The sequence below is a fragment of the Trichechus manatus genome, unplaced genomic scaffold (genome assembly GCF_000243295.1).
Source record: "Trichechus manatus latirostris isolate Lorelei unplaced genomic scaffold, TriManLat1.0 scaffold00140, whole genome shotgun sequence".
NCBI lineage: Eukaryota > Metazoa > Chordata > Mammalia > Sirenia > Trichechidae > Trichechus > Trichechus manatus.
This window is the reverse complement of record NW_004444076.1, coordinates 4,729,948-4,753,775: the sequence shown is the minus strand read 5'-3', so window position 1 is coordinate 4,753,775 and position 23,828 is coordinate 4,729,948. Positions and strand designations below refer to the sequence as shown.

General features: G+C 43.8%; 1 protein-coding gene across 2 annotated transcripts in view; it reads left to right on the top strand.

Moving 5' to 3' along the window:
* The window catches only part of ME3 (malic enzyme 3), a 244,626-nt gene that overhangs the window by 209,165 nt on the left and 11,633 nt on the right, over positions 1-23,828 (top strand). For both annotated transcript variants that reach the window (XM_023739802.1, XM_004385527.2), the window contains one exon: positions 6,417-6,526. In XM_023739802.1, coding sequence (XP_023595570.1) covers positions 6,417-6,526 — 110 coding nt within the window. The remainder of the gene's footprint in view (positions 1-6,416; positions 6,527-23,828) is intronic.

Here is a 23,828-nt window from a genome sequence, read left to right as displayed (position 1 = left end):
TGTTCTTTCGCTGACATCCCTCACACTGCATTTGGTCTCCTTCCTGGGGGGAAGGGCAGAAGAGTCACCTTAGACTCTGTTTCACCTTGGAAGGAAATATCCCAGGTGGCAGGTGCTGGCTCTGTTGGTCCTGGCCTGCGTCTCTTCACACTTGTCACACAGTTCAGTAGGGCTCCCTTGCACGGGTCACCGTTTGCAGGCTTCCTCTTGTCTGAGTGCTAGAAAAAAAAAACAACAACAAACATCTACCCTGAGTTTTGTGCCTTTCAACGAGCCCTGGCCTTGGAATGCCTTCCATGGTAGAGTCAAGGCCATTTCCCAGCTGAGTCCCCAGGGTCGAGAAGTCTGGGCAGCTCTGTGTGTGGCTTGGGGAGGTGCCTCTTTCTCCATTGCAGGGATTCTTCACTGGAGATGCATCAGATATTCCTTAGCTGCTGCCAAGGCTTCAGTGTGACAAGTTCAAAAGTGCAGAAGGGGACAACCATCAGGAGCCTCCCTAGTGAAGGGCATCTCCTGGCAGGACAGGAGGATAGCAGTTCGCTGTCAGCACTAAAATCAGGAAACCACACAGAGGCCTGAGTAGGGGGACCCTGGGCAGTGCCTCTCCTGCTACTGTTCCAGCTATGTGGCCCAGAGGATGGCTGCCCAGCCCTGCTCCCTCAGCTGGTCTGGTTTGTTTATGCTCAGAAGGACTTTAAAATACTGACTCTCCAGATTTTCCTATCACATATTGCTCTTATAAGAATGGTCAAATCTCCACTAGATAAATGATAACTTTGGTGAAGGATAAGACAGTACACAATACTGGGGAAGCCAGCACAGCTTGTTCACGGTAAGGTCATGGAAGTTCCATGGACAAATCCAAACTCCCTGAGGGACCAAATTACTGGGCTGAGGGCTGTGGGGACCATGGTCTCAGGGAACATCTAGCTCAACTGGCATAACATAGTTTATAAAGAAAACGTTCTAGATTCTACTTTGCTGAGTAGCGTCTGGGATCTTAAAAGCCTGTGAGTGGCCATCTAAGATATTCCACTGGTCTCAGCCACCCCTTCAGGAGCAAGGGAAAATGAAGAAAACTGAAGACACAAGGGAAAGATTAGTCCAAAGGGCAAACTGACCACAACTACCACAGCCTCCACCAGACTGAGTCCAGTACAACTAGATGGTGCCCGGCTACCACCACTGACTGTTCTGACAGGGATCACAATAGAAGGTCCCGGACAGAGCTAGAGAAAAACGTAGAACAAAATTCTAACTCAAAAAAAGACCAGACTTACTGGTCTGACAGAGACACCCTTTTAGCTCAGTAATGAAGTCACTCCAGAGGTTCACCTTTTAGCCAAAGATTAGACAGGCCCATAGGACAAAATGAGACTAAAGGGGCACACCAGCCCAAGGGCAAGGACTAGAAGGCAGCGGGGGTACAGGAAAGCTGGTAATAGGGAACCCAACATCAAGATGGGAGTGCTGACATGTCGTGGGGTTGGTAACCAATGTCACAAAACAATATATGTACTAGCTGTTTAATGAGAAGCTAGCTTGTTCTGTAAACCTTCATTTAAAGTACAATTTAAAAAAAAAAAAAGGTCAGATCTCACTACGTTGGACTTCTAGAAATATCAGTTAAGCTCAAAATGTATCCACTCCAACTCCATTAGTAGCTCACGCTACTCCTCCAGCCCTCTCAGAGCAGGAAACTGAGACCCAGAGAGAGAAGCGGGAATCACCCAGAACCCGTGCTTATAGCAGAGGCAGAAAAAGAACATAGTTTTCGTGTCTCCCTGTTCAGGCTTTTCTTCACCCCACGGCTTTGTCTCTCCCAATAGAGAAAGAAAATCAGCTTTATTTTCTATTTAGTTTTATCTTTTACCAGTCCATATTGCTGTTAAAACTAAGGTTTGGAGGATCCTCAAAAAGTTAAACATAAAATTACCATATGGTCCAGCAATTCCTCTCCTAGGTACATACCCAAAAGAATTGAAAGCAGGAACGGAGACTTGTACACTAATGTTCATTGCAGCATTATTCACAATAGCCAAAAGAGAGAAACAATCCAAGCGTCCATCAACAGATGTGTTGCATCCATACAATGTAATATTGTTCAGTCATAAAGAGAAATGAAGTTCTAATACATGTTATGAAATGGATGAACCTTGAAAGCATTGCTAAGTGAAACAAGCCAGACACAACAGGACAAAAATTCTATGATTCCCCTTACATGAAATATCTAGAATAGGGAAAAGCATAGAGACAAAAACAGATTAGAAGTTACCAGGGGCTGGGGGAGGGAGGAATGTGGAGTTATTACTTAATGAGTACAGAGTTTCTGTTTGGGGTGATGAAAACGTTTTGGAAATAGACAGTGGTGGTGATTACATAACATTATGAATATAATTAATGCCACTGAATTATACCTTTAAAATGATTAAAATAGAAAATTCTTATGTTATTTGTATTTTACCACACTGAAAAAATAATAAAAGATTTTTAAATAAAAATTTAAAAAAAACTAAACTAAGGCAGGTTCTGGAGTCAGGTAAGAGTCCCTGGGTAGTGCAAATGGTTAAGCATTCAACTACTAACCTAAAGGCTGGTGGCAGGAACCCACCCAGAGGCACCTCAGAAGAAAGACCTGGCAGTCTGCTTCCTTAGAGTCACGGCTTTGAAAATTGTATGGAGCAGTTCTACTCTGCAACATATGGGGTCACCATGAGTCAGAATCAACTTGACAGCAAGTAGTTTGGTTTTTTTTTTTTTGTTTTTTTTTTTTGGTTTAGAGTCATATAGAGCCATGTTCAGAGTCCAGCTCCCTCAGTTACTAACTGTGGTAGAGTAACTAAGCCTGGAGCAAATAACAACTATAGCTCAGGTTTCCTTCCCTGAAAATAGTACTTACTGCATAACATCAGATGTAAAGATTAATTGAGATAATAATACATATAAAGAGCTCAGCATGATGTCGAGCAGGTAAGAAACATTCAATAAAGGTCAACTATTTTGTTATTTTTATTAGTACTAGTATTTTAATGACTATGTAAGGTAATTGATAATTAACATTTAAATAAGTGTTATGGTAAAAGTCTATTACCTGTATTTGTATGTACATGAATGGACTAAATGTAGGTTATGGAATTTGAGAAACATTTTTTCCACCTAAGCCTTTGAAATTTTCTTTTTGTTCTTAATTGGCTCTTAATTAGTTGAACAAGTTGACAGGCAAACTCTTGCACAACACTAAATTTCCACCTACTCCTTCAAGTACCCACCGCTTCCTAAAACATTTATTGAACTACAGTATCAGCTCATTAAAGGTGCTCTATAGATGCTTTTGGATGGATGGACGGACAGACGGACGGACTGATGGACAGACAGATGGATGCACAGTGCTAAGAGAATGACTGAAGTGACCACCATCGGTCACAATGGATAGTGGTCCAGCTTTGTGAAAGACCATAAGAGTGGGACAAGGGACTGGAAGAAAATGGTGAAAGGCCAGAGGACTTGATGCAGATATAGAACAGATGTAGTAAAAAGTGAGGCAAAGCTGAAGGATGAGAGGCTGTGGTCAGAGACTGAAATGGAACAGCTCCCCGGTGATGACAAGGTCCTGAGAGCAACCATGAGATGTGTGTCCAAGGTAGACAGGGGTTCTGGGGGTCCTTAAATCCAAGGAGGCCTAGGAACTCTGAATCCAGGTTGTAGGATAGGTCATCCACATAGGCTTTGAATCAATATGGTATTACTATATATTCCATCAAAATTGCTCCAGGAAGGGGTGAGGGGTGTCTCTTATATAATACTGAATTTAATATAAAATAGTAATAATGCACTGAACAAGGTCTTTATTTATAATTCTTGCCTTATTTTTACTTCAGCATATGAGTGGTGGTGGTGTTAAAGGTCAAGTGGGTGTGTGAGAGAGAGAGAGAAAAAAAAAACACATGCATCACATTGTTTTCTTGTCTGACCTTTTCAACATTTTAGCTCCAGGCCAGTTGTAGAGCAACACTGGGAGTCTTGTGGGGATTATATATAGCAAAATGTCACCAGTCACCAGAGACATTCCGTTCTCCCCTCCCAACCCAAATACTTGTAGTTCACACCCTCAACAAAAATTCACAGTAAATTTTGGCTTGGTGAACATGGTGTTATATTTGTGCATACGAGGTTTTATTTATCACTTCTATTATAGTATGAGAAGAGGTCTAGATCTAGGTAGGAGACTTACTGAGCCCCCCACCCCTACCCCCAGCAGCACTTGCGCTATGACCATAAATAAAAATTGTGGCCAGGACGGCAAAATTGTGTTTAGCCCTTTACAGCTTAAAAATCACCCTGAGCTTTTAATCCTTAAAAAACGTTGGCCAGGCAGATATTATTGTGCCCAGTGACAGATGGGAAACTGAGACAGAATGGAGCAATGAAGTGACATGTGCAGAGACACCTAGTTATATGTGATAGAGCCACAAGTCCCTGACTCAAGCCCAGCACTCTTGGCACTGGACTGACAAGTCACTACCCCTTTGTTTCTGCCCCATAACATGAACCCATCTCCAAGTTCCCTCACAAACAGCTCTGACAAGCTAATGTTCTAGAAGGACCATGCTGGGAGCAAATATCTGCCTGCCCAGTTGTATTTCTGCTGGGTAGGGTAAGCCATACACATAATTTTAAGGTTGGAAAAAAAGTTTTGTGGGCCATTTCACTGCTACTCACCCCCTTATATCACCAGTTTCATCAGAAAGATATCCCCGAGAACACAGCAAGCCCACCAAGTATATGCCTCACCCACCTTTACTAGTAAGGTAATAAATCTTTCTTTCCACTGGTCCCAAGACTCTAGTTCATTCATACCAGGTGGGGAATGCAGATACATAGCAGTGAGGCCACCTCTCCCTGTCACATGCCCACAACACTCATTATTGATCAGTCAGGACAGTTTTTCTCAATGAACATGACCTCAATTACTATTACTCAATCACAATTGACCCATGAGACAAAACTTATTTTTTTGTCCATGTATTAAGTAATTTTTTCTAGTTCACACCATGCTTGTTTCTAAAAAGACTCCAATGCCTACAAAACTCATTACTGATCAGTCAGGACATTTTTCCTCAATGAACACGACCTCAATTACCGTTAAACTAGTTGCTTTTGAGTCGATTCCAACTCATGGAGACCCCATGTATATAAGAACTGTGCCCAAAGGGTTTTCAGTGGCTGATTTTTCAGCCAGTACTTTTTTCTAAGACACCTATGTTGTTGTTGTTACGTGCTCTCGAGCCAGTTCTGACCCATAGCAACCTTATGCATAACAGAACGATCGGGTACCATCCTCACAATTGTGGCTGTGCTTGAGCCCATTGTTGCAGCAACTGTGTCAGTCCATCTCATTGAGGGTCTTCCTCTTTTTCGCTGACCCTCCACTTTACCGAGCATGATGTCCTTCTCCAGGGACTGATCCCTCCTAATAACATGTCCAAAGTATGTGAGATGAAGTCTCATCATCCTCACTTCTAAGGAGCATTCTGGCTGTACTTCTTCCAAGACAGATTTGTTCCTTCTTTTGGTAGTCCATGGTATATTCGATGTTCTTCACCAACACCACAAGTCAAAGGCATCAATATTTCTTCGGTCTTCCTTATTCATTGTGCAGCTTTTGCGTGCATTCTGTCAGAATCAGAATCATCTGAGGTGCTTGTTAAAAATGCAGATTCCTGAGCCCCGCACCAAACTCACTGAGAATCTCTGGGAGATAGGCCTGGAGATCTGCATTTTAAACAAGCTCAGTGATTTATTCTTCTGTATCAAGTTTGAGAACATCTTGTTCTCCAAGGTGTTTGTAGATAACAGTGTCTTAATGCAGTGGCCTTTCCCGACTTTGCTTGCATCTTATCAGGGAACAATGCTTACACTAGACGAGTCTCTAGTGGGGGACCCCAGGCCTCAGGGTCCAGCAAGGGAGACATTTGGAGGCTGTAGAGGCTCCCCAAGCCCTTATAGTAGGGAAGCGGGGCTGTGTGCATGCAGTTAGGTTTGGAGCAAGCTGTCCTCTGGGATTTCAGAGGGCCACAGGCCACAGAGAGGACAAGTTCCACTTTAGCCCCAGAATCTGCCATCTATAGCCCATGGAGCCACCAGCCCACACTAGAGACACGGGCTCAGCTGACCACCAAGCCCAGAGCCCCTACACCCTCCCTTCCCCACCCTCCACCCATTGGAGGCAAACAGAGCTCCAAGCCCAGGAGTCCATGAGCCAGCCAGGTGGCAAATACCCCAGGTATTTGAAACATGGTACCCCGCTAGCCCCACCTATTACCCTGTGCCTTCCCACCCCCCCAGCACAGGCTGGGATCTGCAAGGGACCTGGCTAAGGGAGACAATCATGTATTCTTTCCTTTCCCTCCCCACAGGTTTGGAATAAATTGCCTCATCCAGTTTGAAGACTTCGCCAATGCCAACGCTTTCCGCCTGCTCAACAAATACCGCAACAAGTACTGCATGTTCAATGATGATATCCAAGGTAGGTTTCCACCCCAGCTGACAAAGCCACTGGGGACTAAAGCCTTTTCACAGGCTCACCTGACTGCCAAAGGGTGGTCACCTCAAAGCTGGTTTCTGGCAGCTGCTGTTGGGAAAGAACATTAAGCCTGGATTCAGCTCCCCCTTGACTAACTCTTAGCTATTTGACCTTAAACAAGTCTCTTAACTTTGCTAAGCCTCAGTTTCTGCATCTATAAAATGGAGATTCTTACTACTTCAGAGGTAGGTAAGAATCGTATGATGTAATATATGTAAGAAATTCTAAACAATGTTGTCATTTACTAGCTAGTTGAACTTAGACAAGTCACTTCTCTGAGCCTCTGTTTCATCATCTACTCAACAGAGATGATAATAACTGTTACGAAGATTATTGTGAAAATTTAAAGAGCTAATCTATGGAAAATAATAGGACACAGGACTCATCAGACCAAATCATAAATCACCATAAAAACAGTCTTCCCTAGCCACAATAATTTGCACTAGGATTTTCCAAACATAAGGTGTGTCCTGTGAGGGAGTCAGAACAATTCCTTCTCTGAACTTGGCTGGAATGTGTGGTGCCCTCAGAGGCATGGGCACCAGTGGCCAGGGGCACTCCAAAAGCCAAGGTGAAGCATCTTCTAGTTCCTGGTCAACTTGGTTACGTGTTCTGTGAACTGTAAACACCTGAAGGCACTTGTCTCTTGCTGTGGAGGTGCTAGTATCGGAAACTGGAGTGGAAGCGGTGGCCTCCCTGGAATTACCTCATCTGATCCAGGAGTTCTCAGTCCTAAAGGCAATAAGGAGCACCTGGGAGCTGTTCCTATTATATTGTAAAGTCTAAGAGAAACCGTGATGAGTCCAAGTAGGTTATTATTTAATAAGTGAAGTTTACAAGCAAAATCTTCTAAAACCAGGGATGCACATCATATAAAAACAAGCTGATAGAGGACAAGTGCTCTAGGTGGTAAAAGATCAGCCAACCTCTCATTTTGTCGATGATTCCTCTGGAGATCCAGAGAGGTCACAACTTTTCCTCGAGTGAGTTAGGGATGTCCCTACAGGGGATAAGAGGACTCAAACCCAGACAATGATAGCTAAGGTTTATAGCTGAATACTTGCTATACAGCAGGCACTTCACTCATATAATCCTACTAACAATCCTGTGAGGTATTATCATTTCTGTCTTGTAGATGGAGAAATTGAGGCACAGAAAGATTAAGTAACTTACAGAGCCAGTAAGTGTAGAGTTGAGATTTGAACCCAGGCATTTGGACTCTAAATTCCAAGCTCAAAACCACTCACCATACTGTTCCCCGGTCTTATATTACAAAACCAAATGCCTCTTACCTTCCTACGGTCTATATTATGGGCTATATGAAATGTGATAAATGATTTTTTTTTTGGATTTGTCCTACATTTTTAAGAGGTAGAATATCACAGTTATAGTATATTAATAGATAATTAATATAAAACTATATGACTTCAGTGCTTGAAGATTGGGTGCCCAGAGAGAGGGGAGACCCAGAAAGGGAGAGCTGAGCATGGCAGCTCCCCCCGCCCCTTACCATTCTGCCCCTCCTGGCCCTGATGCACAGGTCTGGGACAAGCATTGGCTATGCTAACCCAGCCTCGCTCAGACCAGCCGCACACCTCTGCACAGACAGGGCACTGCTTTCCAGGAAGCACTGGCTGGAGGGACTGAAGCATTCACTCATCACCCGCCAGCCACCTCGCTGTCAGCCCAGCAGGCAGGGGTGCTCATATGGCCCTAGAGGAAACACCTGCCTGCTGGCTTCTGACTGGCTCCCCTGTTGTGCTACTCAGCCTTGAATCAGCAGCAAGACAGCATTCCCCTGAGTCCACTGGGCTGCCAAGGCCAGATGGTGGAAGTGGAAAACAAGTCCATGTGGGCTGTACACCTGGTGCACGGACATCCAGATGTGCAGACCCACATACAGCCATGTATGTACACATCCTCATAAATGCACGCACAGGAACACATCTAGGCCCGGCAGTCCATCCGCCCCCGACTCTGCTGACAGAGTGATCCTCTAAAACGAAAATATAACTAAACTACCTCAAGCTGTACTGAAGGCATTGGTGAAAAAGAAGGCTCCAGGAATTGATGGTATACCAATTGAGATGTTTCAACAAAGGGATGCAGTGCTGGAGGTGCTCACTTGACTATGCCAAGAAATTTGGAAGACAGCTACCTGGACAACCAACTGGAAGAGATCCATATTTGCGCTCATTCCAAAGAAACGTGATCCAACAGAATACGGAAATTATCAAACAATATCATTAATATCACATGCAAGTAAAATTTTGCTGAAGATCATTCAAAAGCGGTTGCAGCAGTACATCGGCAGGAAACTGACAGAAAGTCAAGCCAGATTCAGAAGAGGACATGGAATGAGGAATATCATTGCTCATGTCAGATGAATCTTGGCTGAAAGCAGAGAATACCAGAAAGACGTTTACCTGTGTTTTATTGACTATGCAAAGGCATTTGACTGTGTGGATCATAACAAATTATGGATAACATTGCAAAGAATGGGAATTCCAGAACACTTAATTGTGCTCATGTGGAGCCTGTACATAGACCAAGAGGCAGTTGTTCGAACAGAGCAAGGGGATGATGCACGGATTAAAATCAAGAATGGTGTTCATCAGAGTTGTATCCTTTCACCATACTTACTCAATCTGTATGCTGAGCAAATAATCCAAGAAGCTGGACTATATGAAGAAGAATGTGGCATCAGGATTGGTGGAAGACTCATTAACAACCTGCGTTATGCAGGTGATACAACCTTGTTTGCTGAAAGTGAAGAGGACTTGAAGCACTTACTGATGAAGATCAAAGATTATAGCCTTCAGTACAGATTACACCTCAACATAAAGAAAACAAAAATTCTCACAACTGGACCAATAAGCAACATCATGATAAACGGAGAAAAGATTGATGTTGTCAAGAATTTCATTTTACTTGGATCCACAATCAACACGTGTGGAAGTAGCAGTCAGGAAATCAAACAACACATTGCATTGGGCAAATCTGTTGCAAAAGACCTCTTTAAAGTGTTAAAAAGCAAAGATGTTACTTTGAGGGCTAAGGTGAGCCTGACCCAAGCCATGATATTTTCAGTCACCAAATATGCATGTGAAAGCTGGACAATGAATAAGGAAGACCAAACAATTGATGCCTTTGAATTATGGTGTTGGCAAAGAATATTGAATATACCACGGGCTGCCAGAAGAACAAACACGTCTTGCCTTGGAAGAAATACAGCCAAAGTGCTCCTTGGAAGCGAGGATGGCAAGACTTCGTCTCACATACTTTGGACATGTTATCAGGAGGGACCAGTCCCTGGAAAAGAACATCATGCTTGGTAAAATAGAGGGTCAGTGAGAAAGAGGAAGACCCCCAATGAGATGGATTGACACAGTGGCTGCAGCAGTGAGCTCAAAACGGAGCAATGATTGTGAGGATGATGCAGGACTGGGTAGTTTCATTGCTTTGAACATAGGGTTGCTATGAGTCAGAACCAACTCTGCGGTACCTAATAACAACAACATCCCCCCTTGCCCCCGTCCTGCCCCCTGTTTAAAGAGAGAGCTCACACTCCTTCATGAGAAAGTTCACACCCTTTCACTGAAAGTATTAAGGCTTCAGGGATCTGCTTACTTGTGCTTCCCTCTCCCGAAGCTTGCCTCTGTCTCTGGCATCTGGCCCACCCTTCACTTTTACTCTTGTGACCCCCTTACCCTTACTTCTCTTTGCATTTGAAAGTTATGCTCCTCTGCTCAGGACACATTTTCTCATTATCTTTGTCTGAGTAACTTCCATTCATCCTACAAGACTTAGCTCAAGGGTCTCCTGCCCTGGGAAAGTTCCCACATCGGCCCTTGCTCCCCTAGTCTGCTCTGGGTGCCCCCAGGTGCTCCCATAGCCACCTGTTTGGAATCTTCCCACACTGTACCCCAAATATGTGTACTGAGCTGTCTGTCTCCCCACAAGACAATAAGCTTCTGGAAGCAGGTGCCTTCCTTGTCTTATCTATTCTAGCACAATGCCTGACACATTATAGACGCTTAAATATTTGACAAATGAGTAAATATTGGCATTCTCATAAACATACCCACCGATTCATGTGGGTGTGTCTACACTACACACCTAACCCTGCAGCCTCTCGTTTGTCCAAATCATCCTACATACACTCATATAAAAGTGCACCCCCACATGTGGGCATACTCAGACATATATACATATTCATATGTGTACACCCTCATGCATAAACACGTAGCTTTTTAATTAATTCATTTGTTTAAATACATTGGGTTTTATTTATGTCCTGCCTATAGCCAGCTAGGGAGCCGTGGTGGCCCAGTGATTAAAGAGTTCAGCTGCTAATTGAAAGGAAGGCAGTTCAAACACAACAGCCTGTGCATGGGAGAGAGATGTGGCCATCTGCTTCCATAAAGATTTACAGCTTTGGAAACCCTGTGGGACAGTTCTACTCTGTCCTATAGGGTCACTGTGAGTCAGAATCAGCTCGACAGCAATGGGTTTGGTTTGGTTTATAGCCAGCTACTGTGGAGACTATTTTGCTCCCAGTCAAGGACAGCTGGAATAGTCTTCTGGGTCCCACAGCAAACAGAAGAGATATTGCCCATTCTTTTCCCAGAAATTAAAGCCTAAAATGATTAATCTAGAACTTGTGAGGAGAGCTGGCAAGAGCCCATAATATTTACCCTTTGATCAACACAGCCTGACCTTTAGGTATGACCATATAATTAATACCACTAAAGAGGTGGGCATGGAGATGCACTGCCCCATTCTCCTTCCAGGAAAGATTTGCTGCCCCAGCTGCCTGGAGAACTGCCAGCTGCTTCAGGTGGTGTCTCAGCTCGAGAGCCACCTTGCCCACAGTCCTGCTCTTCCAGGAGCAGTCCTCACCCATGCTGAGGGAATATAATGGCCCAATCATTTCAGCCCAGTGAAAGACAACTCTGATAAGACATTTTAACTCCAGACCTCCCCCTAGGGGTGGCTGAGGCTTTGAGGCCTGCATTGCAGCTCAACTTCTCCCTCTGCCCAACTCCCTTCTATTGGTGCTGATCCCAAGAACATTCCTTAATATCATCCTGAACACTCGGTTAGGTCTCAGAATCTGCTTTCCAGGGAACCCAAACTGTGGCAGATAACATTTTACATGCATAATGATCTTCAGGTTTGAAAAGTGCTTTTCACCCACACACTCACTAGTTCCCCACAACAACCACCTCCTCATCCCGTCCCACATAGGGAGGACACACATTGCCATTCCCATGTCACTGATGAGGACAGTGAGGTACAGGAGGCTAAAGGTTTACTCAAGGTCACATAGCCAAACAGGTACAAAGCTGGGACTAGAACCCAGGTTTTCTGACTCAGAATTATTAGCTCTTTCCATGACACCGGGCTGCCTAATCGCTCTCTTGTGTGTAAGGCAGTGGAGTGGGTCTTCTTGGTAAGGATTAAATTTCAGACCCCACAAAAGTGTGGATGTTGCTGCTGTCGAGCATCCTGCTGCTCTTCCCTCTCCTCATCTATCCCATCCCCTCCTCTAACTCCTACAGTTTACAGACCTGAAGATGAGGTCCAGAGAGGGGAAGGGACTTGCCCACAGTTACAAGCTGGTTAGTGATGGCTCCAGGACCAGAAGCCCATATTATTTATTCTCATTGCTAAGTGGGCAATTAGAAGAAAGGTGAGGAATTCTAGGACTTTTTGGGTCAATATGGAAGATTAAGCCTATGCTGGAATTGTCCTCCTTTATGTCCAAATACAAAGTAAGGAGAAATGAAACATAAAAATACATAGCCATGGTTGCACAACATGATGAACATAATGTTGCTAAATTGTACATGTGAAGAATGCTGAAATGGCAGATGTTTTGTTACATATACATTTACCACAATAAAAAAGAAAAACATAACCATGCCCAAAAATAGGAAAGGACATCTCCACACACAGAATTGGAAAGGGCTAGAAGAGAAGGAAGGAAAGAAGGAAGGAATGTAGAAAGGGAAGGAGGAATCACAGTAGTTAAAAAAAAAAAGAAAACAATGCCATCGAGTCGATTCCAACTCATAATGACACCGTGTGACAGAGTAGGACTGCCCCATAAGGTTTTCTAGGCTGTAAATCTTTACAGGAGCAGATTGCTAGGTCTTTTCTCCCACGGAGTGACTGGTGGGTTCAAACGGCCGACTTTTCAGTTAGCAGCCAAGTGCCTAACCATTGTGCCACCAGGGCTCCTCTTCCCAGTAGTAAATGGCAACCAAAACCATGACACACGTGAGCTGGAGACAGACCCAGTCTACCCAGCAGGGCCCTGACAGGTTCTCAGAATCTGCGTGAAACCCCGCACATGGCAGGGGCCAGCTCCAGGCTGACCCCACAACGAGACTGGGTCATGCCACCTGCCATGAATAGCTCTGGACACAGCCCCTCCTCACATCCTGGGTGGAACAAAAAAGAGATGTAACTAAGGCCCCAGGATCCCTACTAGACTGAGCTCCGTGAGGGCAGAGCCATGCCCTAGAGCTGAGCAGCAGTTCAGAGCTCGGTTGATTTGAACAGTCTCCCCGCCAGTTCATCTGAACCACAGCACTGGGGAATCACCTATCCCCCAGGGCCGGCTGTGGGGCTGGGCTCCAGAGCCCCAGCACCTAAAAGACAAGGGAGCTCCCCAGGGCTGCTGGTTGTCTCCTGCCCCAGCCTCCAGCTCAGACTCATGGAAAGCCCAGGCCCAGGCTGGTCCGTGGTGAGCAGGGCTGCCAGTGCAGTGACTCATCGCTGGCAGCCCCTTCAGCAGTTTTGGAAAAGGCAGAGCTCAGGTAACTTTTGTTGTTTCAGCTGGGACCAGGGAAGCATTTCTGCTCTTAGCAGAGGAAAGAGAGGCCTGGAAGAGGGCAAGGCAATGGGAATGGTCATGCTGGGGGACAGGCCAGCTGCATCCTTGGAAAGGAGAGCTGCATGTGAGGAGCCAGGTCCAGGATGCTGCTGGCCTAGTGATTTCAGGCCCCTGGCCTCCATGTGCAAGCTGCCCACACAGGGTGGCTGGAAACGAGAAATCCCAGCTGGCTTGTCAGCTCCAGAACCTCCACCCACCCCACCAGCTTCCCTGGATCTGCACTGTCCCCCAGTCCTGCCGTATCCCAGGGGCCAGAAGGCTATATTAGGCCATCATTACCCCTTATACTCTGGTAAATTTTTATTTGTGCTTAACTGTCAGACATCGGATAAGTCAAACCTAGGTCTGAATCCCCACTTACCTGCTTTGTGGCTTTGGCCAAGAAACTTAAAAACTCGTGGAGCCTTGTTTTCCTCATCTGTAAAATGGACATAGTAGCATTAATAGCTGAGACTGAGAAACAGCCAGTATGGCAGAATGGCCAGAATGTTTTGGTAAGGCCAGCATTCATACTGGTTGGTTGGGGCCTAGGCCAATTCATTGTTAAATATTTCCAACATCACCCTGTTGATTGCACAGGTTGTTACGAGGACTGTAGTATGTATAGGCAGGGACAGGTATGGGACAGTACTCCGTTAGTGGTGACTGTTACTGTTATCTCTGCTACATGGTAGGCTCTCAACACATACGTAGGGAGGGAGGAAGGAAGAGAACTGATTTAACATGTTGTCACTTACCAGAGAACAGACCCTGTGAGTTGGGATCCGAGAAAGAGGGGGTTTGATGGAGGTAAAGAGTGGGACTCACGTGAGCACAGGACTGGGAAGGACTGAGAAAGGAGGCAGAGGCCTCTGGGTGCCACAGGAAGCCCCCCAGGATTCATGCCCACTTCATCTTTCTCCACTTTCCCATGTGTACCCTATTCTTCCAGCCCATTCAGTTACTCACTGTTCCGTGAATATGCCAGGCTTTCTGCCAACTCTGTGATTTTGAACGTGCTGCTCCCTCTCCCTAGAACACTTTTCTGTTGGCTAATTTCATTTTGTTTTTAAAGGCTCAAATGTCACCTCCCCCAGGATACTGCACCCAGGGCCATGCCTATTCCATAAGCACCTAGATGACTCCACTCTTTCCCGGAGCCTGGGAGTGACATTGAACAGTGTCAACTTTGTTGACTGCTCCAGAGTTCCCCAGGGCTCTGGATGGTGCTCTCAGCCAAGTGATGTAAAACACATCCCTGAAAGATGATAACCTTGGTTGCGGGATGCTGTTTGGGGTTGGCCACAGATGCCACAGTAGGGAATAGGCAGATGAGCAGGAGTGGCCCAGCTGCCAACTGCATTCACTGAACAGCAGTTCTAGGCCTTTCCTTTATTTCTCTCCCACAAATGTACCCTTGTCTCTTCAACCTCATTTCTCCCCAGTCTGCAAAGCCTTCCTTTACACTAAGTCCTGTGTTCTGAGGCTGTTCACTTCCAGGGTTGTCCTCAACCATGAGGCTTACATGCATCTCTTGCATCTGATCCTGGCACCTCTGAGACCTCCCTTTTAGCCTATTGTAACAGTTAAAACTTTAAAGAAGCTGAGAAGATGGTAATTATTCCCTCCAGTTCCTTCCAAATTGTGGCAGAATAGACCTAACCTCACCGTCTGCATGGGTCAGGAACTGTTTCCCAGAGAGTCTAAGCGCTCCAGAAAACTCCCCTTGTGGCACAGAAATAGGGCTAAAGTCATCAAGAAAGCCTTTACATGGTTTCCAATAAGGAAAACTTGAATTTTCTGAACATTTATGCTGATGACTCCTTGAGAACAAGATTGTTTTCTTCATCTTTATATATCCAAAGCCTAGCCCACTGAAGGCCCAGAACAGGCACTCAATACCTGCTAATGAATAATGAATGCAGGAGCTGGCTGCTGTGGGAAGGTAATTCTTGAAGATCATGAAAGCATGCCTGGCCTTTTAGTAGAGGATGTCCAGTTCTGTCATGGGCCCAGGCCTCCAAAGCCACCTTGGGCAAACCCTGATGGAGCCGAACTCGCCCTGTCCTTCTTGCTGCCTGGGACAGCAGTCTTGCCCTCACCTGATAAAGCAGTTAACTTTTTCCCTTCTCCTCAGCAGCTGTTGTTCAGCATGGAAACTCCTTAAACTTTGCCAAAAGTGACTATTAAAAGTAGAACAGAAGCTACGTTTTCAGCTTGTCCGTTTCTGCTATCTCCTGAACTTACAACCTCGATTACTCAGTTTGCAGGAAATGTAAATTATGGAAAGCTCCCTCTTAAAGGAAGAACCTGTTTTTCTGTCATCATGAGTGGGGGACAACCAGTCATGCTTTCTCCTGCCCATGGCATGTATGGCACAAGCCATGTTCCAACACATCCCTGGACCCTCAGGCTTCTCAATGTGTTGTTGTTGTTAGGTGCCATTGAGTTGGTTCCAACTCATAGCGCCCCTACCTACAACAGAATGAAACTGCCCGGTCCTGCGCCATCCTCACAGTCATTGCTATGCTTGAGCCCATTGGTGCAGCCATTGTATCAATCCATCTCGTTGAGGGTCTTCCTCTTTTTTGCTGACCCTCTACTTTACCAAGCATGATGTCCTTCTCCAGGGACTGATCCCTCTTGATAACATGTCCAAAGTATGTGAGACAAAGTCTCGCCATCCTTGCTTCTAAGGAACATTCTGGCTGTACTTCTTCCAAGACAGATTTGTTCATTCTTTTGGCAAGTCCACGGTATATTCAATATTCTTCACCAACACCATAATTCAAAGGCATCAATTTTTCTTCAGTCTTCCTTATTCATTACCCAGCTTTTGCAAGCATATGAGACCATTGAAAACACCATGACTTGGGTCAGGCACACCTTAGTCCTTAAAGTGACATCTTTGCTTTTTTAACACTTTAAAGATGTTCTTGACTGCTGCTTCCATGGGTGTTGATTGTGGATCCAAGTAAAATGAAATCCTTGACAATCTCAATCTTTTCTCCATTTATCATGATGTTGCTTACTTAGCCAGTTGTGAGGATTTTTGTTTTATGTTGAGGTATAATCCATACTGAAGGCTGTAGTCTTTGATCTTCATCAGTAAGTGGTTCAAGTTCTTTTCCCTTTCAGCAAGCAAGGTTGTGTCATCTGCATATTGCAGGTTGTTAATGAGTCTTCCTCCAATCCTTATGCCATGTTCTCTGTCATATAGTCAAGCTTCTCTGATTATTTGCTCAGCATACAGAGTGAATAAGTATGGTGAAAGGATATAACCCTGACACACACCTTTCCTGATTTTAAACCACGTAGTATCTCCTTGTTTGTTCGAATGACTGCCTCTTGGCCTCAACATGGTTACCTCCAAAAGCTAAGCACCTTCCTCTCCTCTCCATTTTTAAATCCCTAGAACATAGCCCAAGGCGTGGGGCAGGGGGGCAGTTACCATTAAGTAAATTCCAACTCATGGCAACCCCATATGTGTCAGAATAGAACTGTACTCTGTAGAGTTTTCAATGGCTGATTTTTTGGAAGTAGATTGCCAGGCCTTTCTTCTGCAGTGCCACTGGGTGGATTCAGACTGCCAGCCTTTCTATTAGCGGCCAAACGAGTTAACCATTTACACTATCTAGGGACACCACATAGCCCAAGAGCCCCCTACATGTGACATTTAATAATGGAGATGGTAAGGCCATTGGCCAGACTTTATAGTTTGGGGCTAAGAACTGGTTTTTCACCCTCGAGTTCTGATCTATAATTAGGGTAACTTAACATCTCAGAGGAGGATCCCAGAAAGAAGACCACGAATAAGTAGCCAGTGAGGTAGCCAATGAGTGTGGGGTCCCAGAAGCCAAGTGCAGGTAGAGTTGCCTGAAAGAAAGAATGAGCAACAGTATCCAATGCTGCTGAAAGGTCAAGGAAGAGGAGGGCTGAGGTTTGACTACTGAATTTGGCAAGATGGAGGTCCTGGAGGGCCTTGACAAAAGGTACCGAGAGTAGCTTGATTAGACTGGGGAACAGGGAGACTGAGAAGAAAGGAAAGTGAGAGAAGAAGTATATTCATCTTATTTAGAAAGAGTTTGGCTATAAAAAGAAGAAGAAATATGATAGAAGCTACATTGGATCAAGGGAGGGCTTTTTAAAGATGGGAGCTTTAAAATCGATTTGTATTCTGAGAGGAATGATCCAGTAGAGAGAGAGAAATTGAGAATATACAGAAACGGGGAGACAATTACAGGAACAAATTCCCTGAGGAGACAAAAATGATAGGCTCCAGCGTACAAATGGAGGTGGCTTTAGCCAGGAACAGGGATGGTTCATCTACAGTAATAGGAGGAAAGGCAAAATATATGGACATGGGGGCAGAGGGTTTAGAGACTTGGTGGTGATGGGGTTCAGAAGTTCTCTCCTGATTCTTTCTATTTTGTTTCTACTTCTTTCTACTCATTTTCTATTTCTGAAGGGGAAAAACGAGAGTAAGTATAGTAACTACTTCATAGAGTTGTTGTGAAGATGAAATGAGAAAATGTAGTTAAGCACATGGCAGACAGCCAGGGTCACAGTGAGCAGTCAATAAACGGTAGTTGCCTGTAGCCTTTTATTAAAATTTGTGAGTCTTTTCTATGTCTCATTGTTTTCTTTTCCCCACCCCTTCCAGAGTCACAGCTGAACACTTATATTCACTGCCTAAGTGCACTTTTCTCTGCCTCCACCTCCACCCACCCCTCAGTTCTCCTGCAGGAAACCCTCGCCAGCCGCCTTCAGCCAGAGTCAGGGAAGGCTGTCTCAGCTGCATGGAGCATGAGAGGCTGGAAACAGCACCCAGGTTTTCCTGCTTTGCTTCCAACTGGGTGACTGATCTGGCAAGCCATTGCCCCTCTCTGTAGACCCTTCCAAAGCTCACTATTTATTCTTTAAAACTCAGCCCAAATGTTAATCTCCTCTGTGGTACATTCCCTGCTTCCCCCTACCACTGCCCCATCATTAACCACTCCTTTTTTCCCCACATCTACTTTTTACCTAACCCAAATAAAACTGGGCAATATCATGGCCCAATATTATTCCTCATCTGTACAATTAGGTATTGAGTGTCATGATCTCCAACTCCTTATCCAGCACTGAATGTCTGTGGGTAAGCCCAGTTATTCAGCCCACGAGTTCTAACCCTGAAGATGACACCCAAGAAGAAAAAGGCCCATCAAGAGTGTAGTGTCTTTGGGAGGTTCTCTGATGCAATGCCTTTGGTGCCATCTGGTGGCTATTTGCTTTGTGCATCTTCTCCCTTCAAGAGGACAGGAAGGCTGTCCTGAAATCTAATCCAGTGAGCTGAAAACCCCCTCTCTATGCAATGGAAACCAGTATTTTACCTAGAAAAATCATCTAGTTCTCAAACTTTAAAAAGTTTACTTCTCAAACTTTAAACGGAATACAAATCATCTGAGGATCTTTTGAAATGCATATTCTGAAGCTAAAACAAAAGTGAGTTTTGAGGGGCAGAGAGTAAAATGAGATGGAGTAATTTCCAGGACAGATAAATGGGCAATAGCCATCATAATAAGGGAGCTTTGGAGAAAATGACGGCATAAAAGGTATTTTGGGATCTTTGCTGAGAGTCATACAATTCTCCTTGCCACCTCTTCAAGTGATTTAAATATTTAAATTGCTTTTTGATGCTTTCCTGGATGTTGACCTCGTGTTTCTTTTGAATGCAGTACAATGCTGAGCCTGGCCATGACAAGGCAGTTTTACTTGAGTTCACTATGAATCAGAATTGACTCAAAATGGCAATGGGTTCTGTTTGAGTTAGATAAAAAGTAGATAGGGGGACCAGAAGAACTGGATGGTGCCCAGCTATCATTACTGAACATTTTGATCAAAGATTCTATAGAAGAATTCTGATCAAAAGGGGAAAATGCAGAACAGAATTTCGTATTTTTATGGAATCCAGACTTTCTGGAGCCAAGGGGACTAGATGAACTCCTGAAACTACTGCCCTGAGATAATCTTTAAAACTTAAACCAAAAACATCCCCTGAAGTCTTCTTAAACCCAAACAGTAGTTTAGTTTAGCTAGTAAAAAATTGTCTGCCTTGAACATTGTGTTCTTTAAAGAACTATCTATATGGGATCAATGTGACAACAGGAACTCGAAAGATTAGAAAGGAACCTTAGGTGTCAGTGAGTTTAGGTTAGTGGGGGAGGAACAACTCAAAAAAGGATAAGAATGGCTGCACAACTCAAAGAATGATTACAGTGTCACTGAATTGTACATGTAGAAATGGTCGAATTGGTGTATGTTTTGCTGTGTGTATTATCAACAAAATTAAAAAAAAAAAAGATATGAAGGGAGGAAGGGAGGGTGGCTAATGATGCCTAAAAGAAACAGAGAATGCTTCACAAAGGAGATAGACGTTTGAGCGGAGTCTTAAAGAATAGTGAGCTGCAGAAGGGTCCTACAGATAGAGGGAACAGCATGGGTAAAAGTACAGAAGTGTAAAAGTACATGGCATGTTTAGGGAATGATGAATAATGCAGCTGGTACATTGAGTATACAGGAAGGAATGAAGCTGAAAAGGTAGGTTGATACTTTTGTACACATCAACTATCAAAAAAAGTATATCATGAACAACTTCTTTGTAACCGTCATCCCACTTGTAATCATTAATAATTTCTTTATAAAGCAGGAATGAACCTGGCCCATGTTGGTACTAATTGTATCCTCAGTGCTCCAGAGTCTGGTACATAATTGATGCTCAGTTAATAAATGAGTGCAACAATTTCCAAACAATGACCTCTGACTAACTGTGTTACAGTCATTTGTGCCTAAGCCTTGGTAAACAGTGAGTTCCTTGAAAGCAGGGACTATGTTGATTTCTGTGTTCCTCAGTGTCTGGCATGGTGCCTGTTAGTAAATGCACACTGAGCTCCTTGGAGACCCTCAGAACAACACGAGGAAGCTCCCCAGTACTCCTCAGATCTGTCTCTGGGACCCTGCTGACAGTTCAGCAGTCCTTCTAGGCCATAGTTGTGTGAAGACTAGAGAGCCTGTACCCCAGATTCTAGGGAATGTGTTCCTGCTTAGGCCACTATCTTCTGCTGTCCACAGTAATGAACATGCATTTATTAGGCTTCAAATGTTCGCCACACCCTCTGTCTCAGCCCAACACACAGCCTCTAAGCTATGCACAAATCCAGCCACGTTCTGGGAGAAGGCCCCACCCTAGAGCTAGCAAAATGCAAACCACCTGGAAAATTGGAAACAGAGAAAATAGAAAACGCACTCATATTCCCACCCTGCAACCATTGTCTGCATTTTGTAGTTCGTTCCAGACAATTTGCTTGTGTGTGTATCTCATTACAATTAGAATCATAATGTGTATACAGTCTGAAGTTCTCCTCCTTCCAGTTAATTCAATGAAGCATAGTTTAATTGTTAGGAGTCACAGGCCCTAGAGCCTTGACTCCCTGGGTTCAAAGCTTGGCTCTGTTAAAAGGTCTTGAACAACCCACTAAACTGCTCTGTGCCTTATTTTCCCCATCTGCAAAATGGGGACAATAGTAAGGATTAAGTGAATCCTTAAGACATATAAAGTACTTAGAACATTACCTGATGTTAGTTACTAACTTGATAGCATTTTCCATGTTGCTTCATAATTCATACACTGATTATTTTTAATGGCTGCAAAATATTCCACTGAGTATCTACACTAGCTAATTTACTTAACCATTACTCTTTTGTTAGCTATTTAGGTTATTTCCAGTCATTCTGTATTATAAATAACACTGTCATAAATATGGAGCCCTGGTGACACAGTGGTTAAGAGCTATGGCTGCTCACCAAAAGGTCAGCAGTTAGAATCCACCAGCCACTCCTTGGGAACCCTATGCGGTAGCTCTGCTCTGTCCTGTAGAGTCACTATGAGTCAGAATCGACTCGATGCCAACAGGTTTGGTTTGGTTGGTCATAAATATCCTAGTGCGTACATTTTAGATTTTTTCATACAGATTCCCAGAAGTAGAAGCATGAGGTCAAAGGGCAAAAACATTTTATGCCTTTGGTCTATCTTGGGAAATAGTTTTCCAAAAAGGGTTGTAGCACTTTTTGTTTATGATTCATCTTATTTTTGTTGCTGTTGTTGAGAATACACACAGCAGAACATACATCAATTCAACAATTAAGGGTTGTAGCACTTTAAAATGTCTCCAACAATGTATGGTGGGACTTTTTACTTTTCACTGCTCCCTCACTAGCCCTAGATACCATTTTTTAAAAATGTGTGCAAATTTAATAAGCCATAAATAGTATCACTTTAATTTCCCTTTTCTTTGTCCATCATGGAGGCTTCATATGGGCAGTTGTGATTGTGATACACTTTATTGTGAAATCTCTGATTCTACCAGTCAGGGTCCAGTCAGGGTTACACCAGTTGTTTTAACAGAGAAAGCTTAATAGAAAGAATTCTTAATCATATATTAAAGAACTAAAAAGGCAAAAAGAAGCTGTAAGGCATCACAGAAGTCTGCTACCACCTCTGAAGCTGGATGAACAAAGGGAAGACGATGGAATTAGTAAAACCTAGAAATCTGGAGGAGGGACCCTGCAAGGCTGAAACTCAGACTTCTGAGGAGGGGGCACTGTTTGGTATTGGTGTCTCTGAGCTCAGACGAGGGCCTCGAGGGCCTGGGACCCAGACTTCTGAGGAGGGCTGGCTGATGCTAATGTCTCTATGGTGCACCCTATGAGAATAGTTCTATAAGTGATAGGAAAACTGCCAAATGAATTCAACTGCCACTTCTGGAATAAGCTGCTGCCTTGGAGATGAAGAAGCAAGGTTGTAGGGCTGCCGTATTTAGCAAAAACAAAATACAAGATGTCCAGGTAAATTTGAATTTCAGATAAATAACAAACCATTTTTTAGTATAAATATATCCCAAAGATTGCATGGGATATACTAATACTAAAAAATGATTCATTGTTTATCTAAAATTCAAATTTACCTGTGTCCTCTATTTTATCTGGCAATCCTACAAGGCTGGGGTAATGCTAACAAGAACAGAAAAAAGTGTTCTTTCCCCTTTCTCTAGCCTTTTAGTCTTCCTCTGGCATCCCCTATTGGCAGAGCCTAGCATACAGCCAACTGGCAAAGCTGAGGAGTTTGCTGATCCCGAGCCCCTATGTCAGAGTAAAGAAGGATAGGTTTGAAGTTGAGAATAATTATCCAGTAACTGACACAGTCTACCCTTTTGGGTATTTAGCATCCATACACACCATTCTACACATTTAAACTTCCAGACAACAATAAAAACAACTCTGTATTTCTGCATAACAAAATACAACTCTCTTTCAACAAATGAAGACATTCTCTCCTTCCATCAAATGGGGGAGATGCAAAGTCTCAACACTGTATTCATCTCTGGAAGACAGTCACACTGTCTATCTCTGGGCTTGGGTAACTACTCTTAAAATTCATTGAGTCACATTTGAAAATTCTATTACCTAAAGACTAAATTGAAGAATTTACCTCCAACAAAACTTTTATAACGTAATAGGGAGAATTAGAAGGGAGAAAATAACTAACATAAACTGCCTTCTTTTCTGTACCCAGTCATGAGGCCACAGTTGATATTTATAACATTCTTCATCAACTTTCTATTTCATTCTTCTTTGCCCCCAGGCAGGATCTCAGCTGGCCCTTTTTTTTTTTTTTTTTTTTTAATTTATTGTACTTTAGGTGAAAGTTTACAGCACAGATTAGTTTGTTATGGTCCATGGTCTTTACCTAGTAGGGAGACCCAAACTTTCATTTCTGATAGATCTGAATCCTCACTAGTCCTGCCTCTCTTTAGTTGCTATAATTTTCATTAATATTTACTATTGGGCATGAAAGTACTGAGAGACACACCAGAGAATCCCCCAGGCTCCAGATATAGTCTTCCCTGCCCCCAATTGTGTAGCAGCAAGCAATTTTCTCTGGGTTATCAGGATGAATCATCAGAGCCAGTAAAGTAACCCTCTTCTTTACCCATTAGTTTAATGGCATAAAGAACCCCAAATGACCAGGTGGCAGTCTCAACTCCCAATTCAGTAGAACCATGTTGTGAACCCTAGTGGAAATATTCCTCTCTTGGGAATCAAGACCTCCAATCCAGTGGAAAACAAAGGTGAAGAGAGGAAGCAAAAATTCTACAAGTGGGTTTTTAGGTGAAATGGTAAGAGGAGCCACTCCCACTTCCTCCTTTTGATTTCCAGACCTTTGTATTCTAGTTATAGGAGAAAGAGCACAATGTCTTGTTTGCTCAGTCAAATCATATATTGCATCCTACAAAACAGTACTGTATATATCCTTAGTGTGTTGCC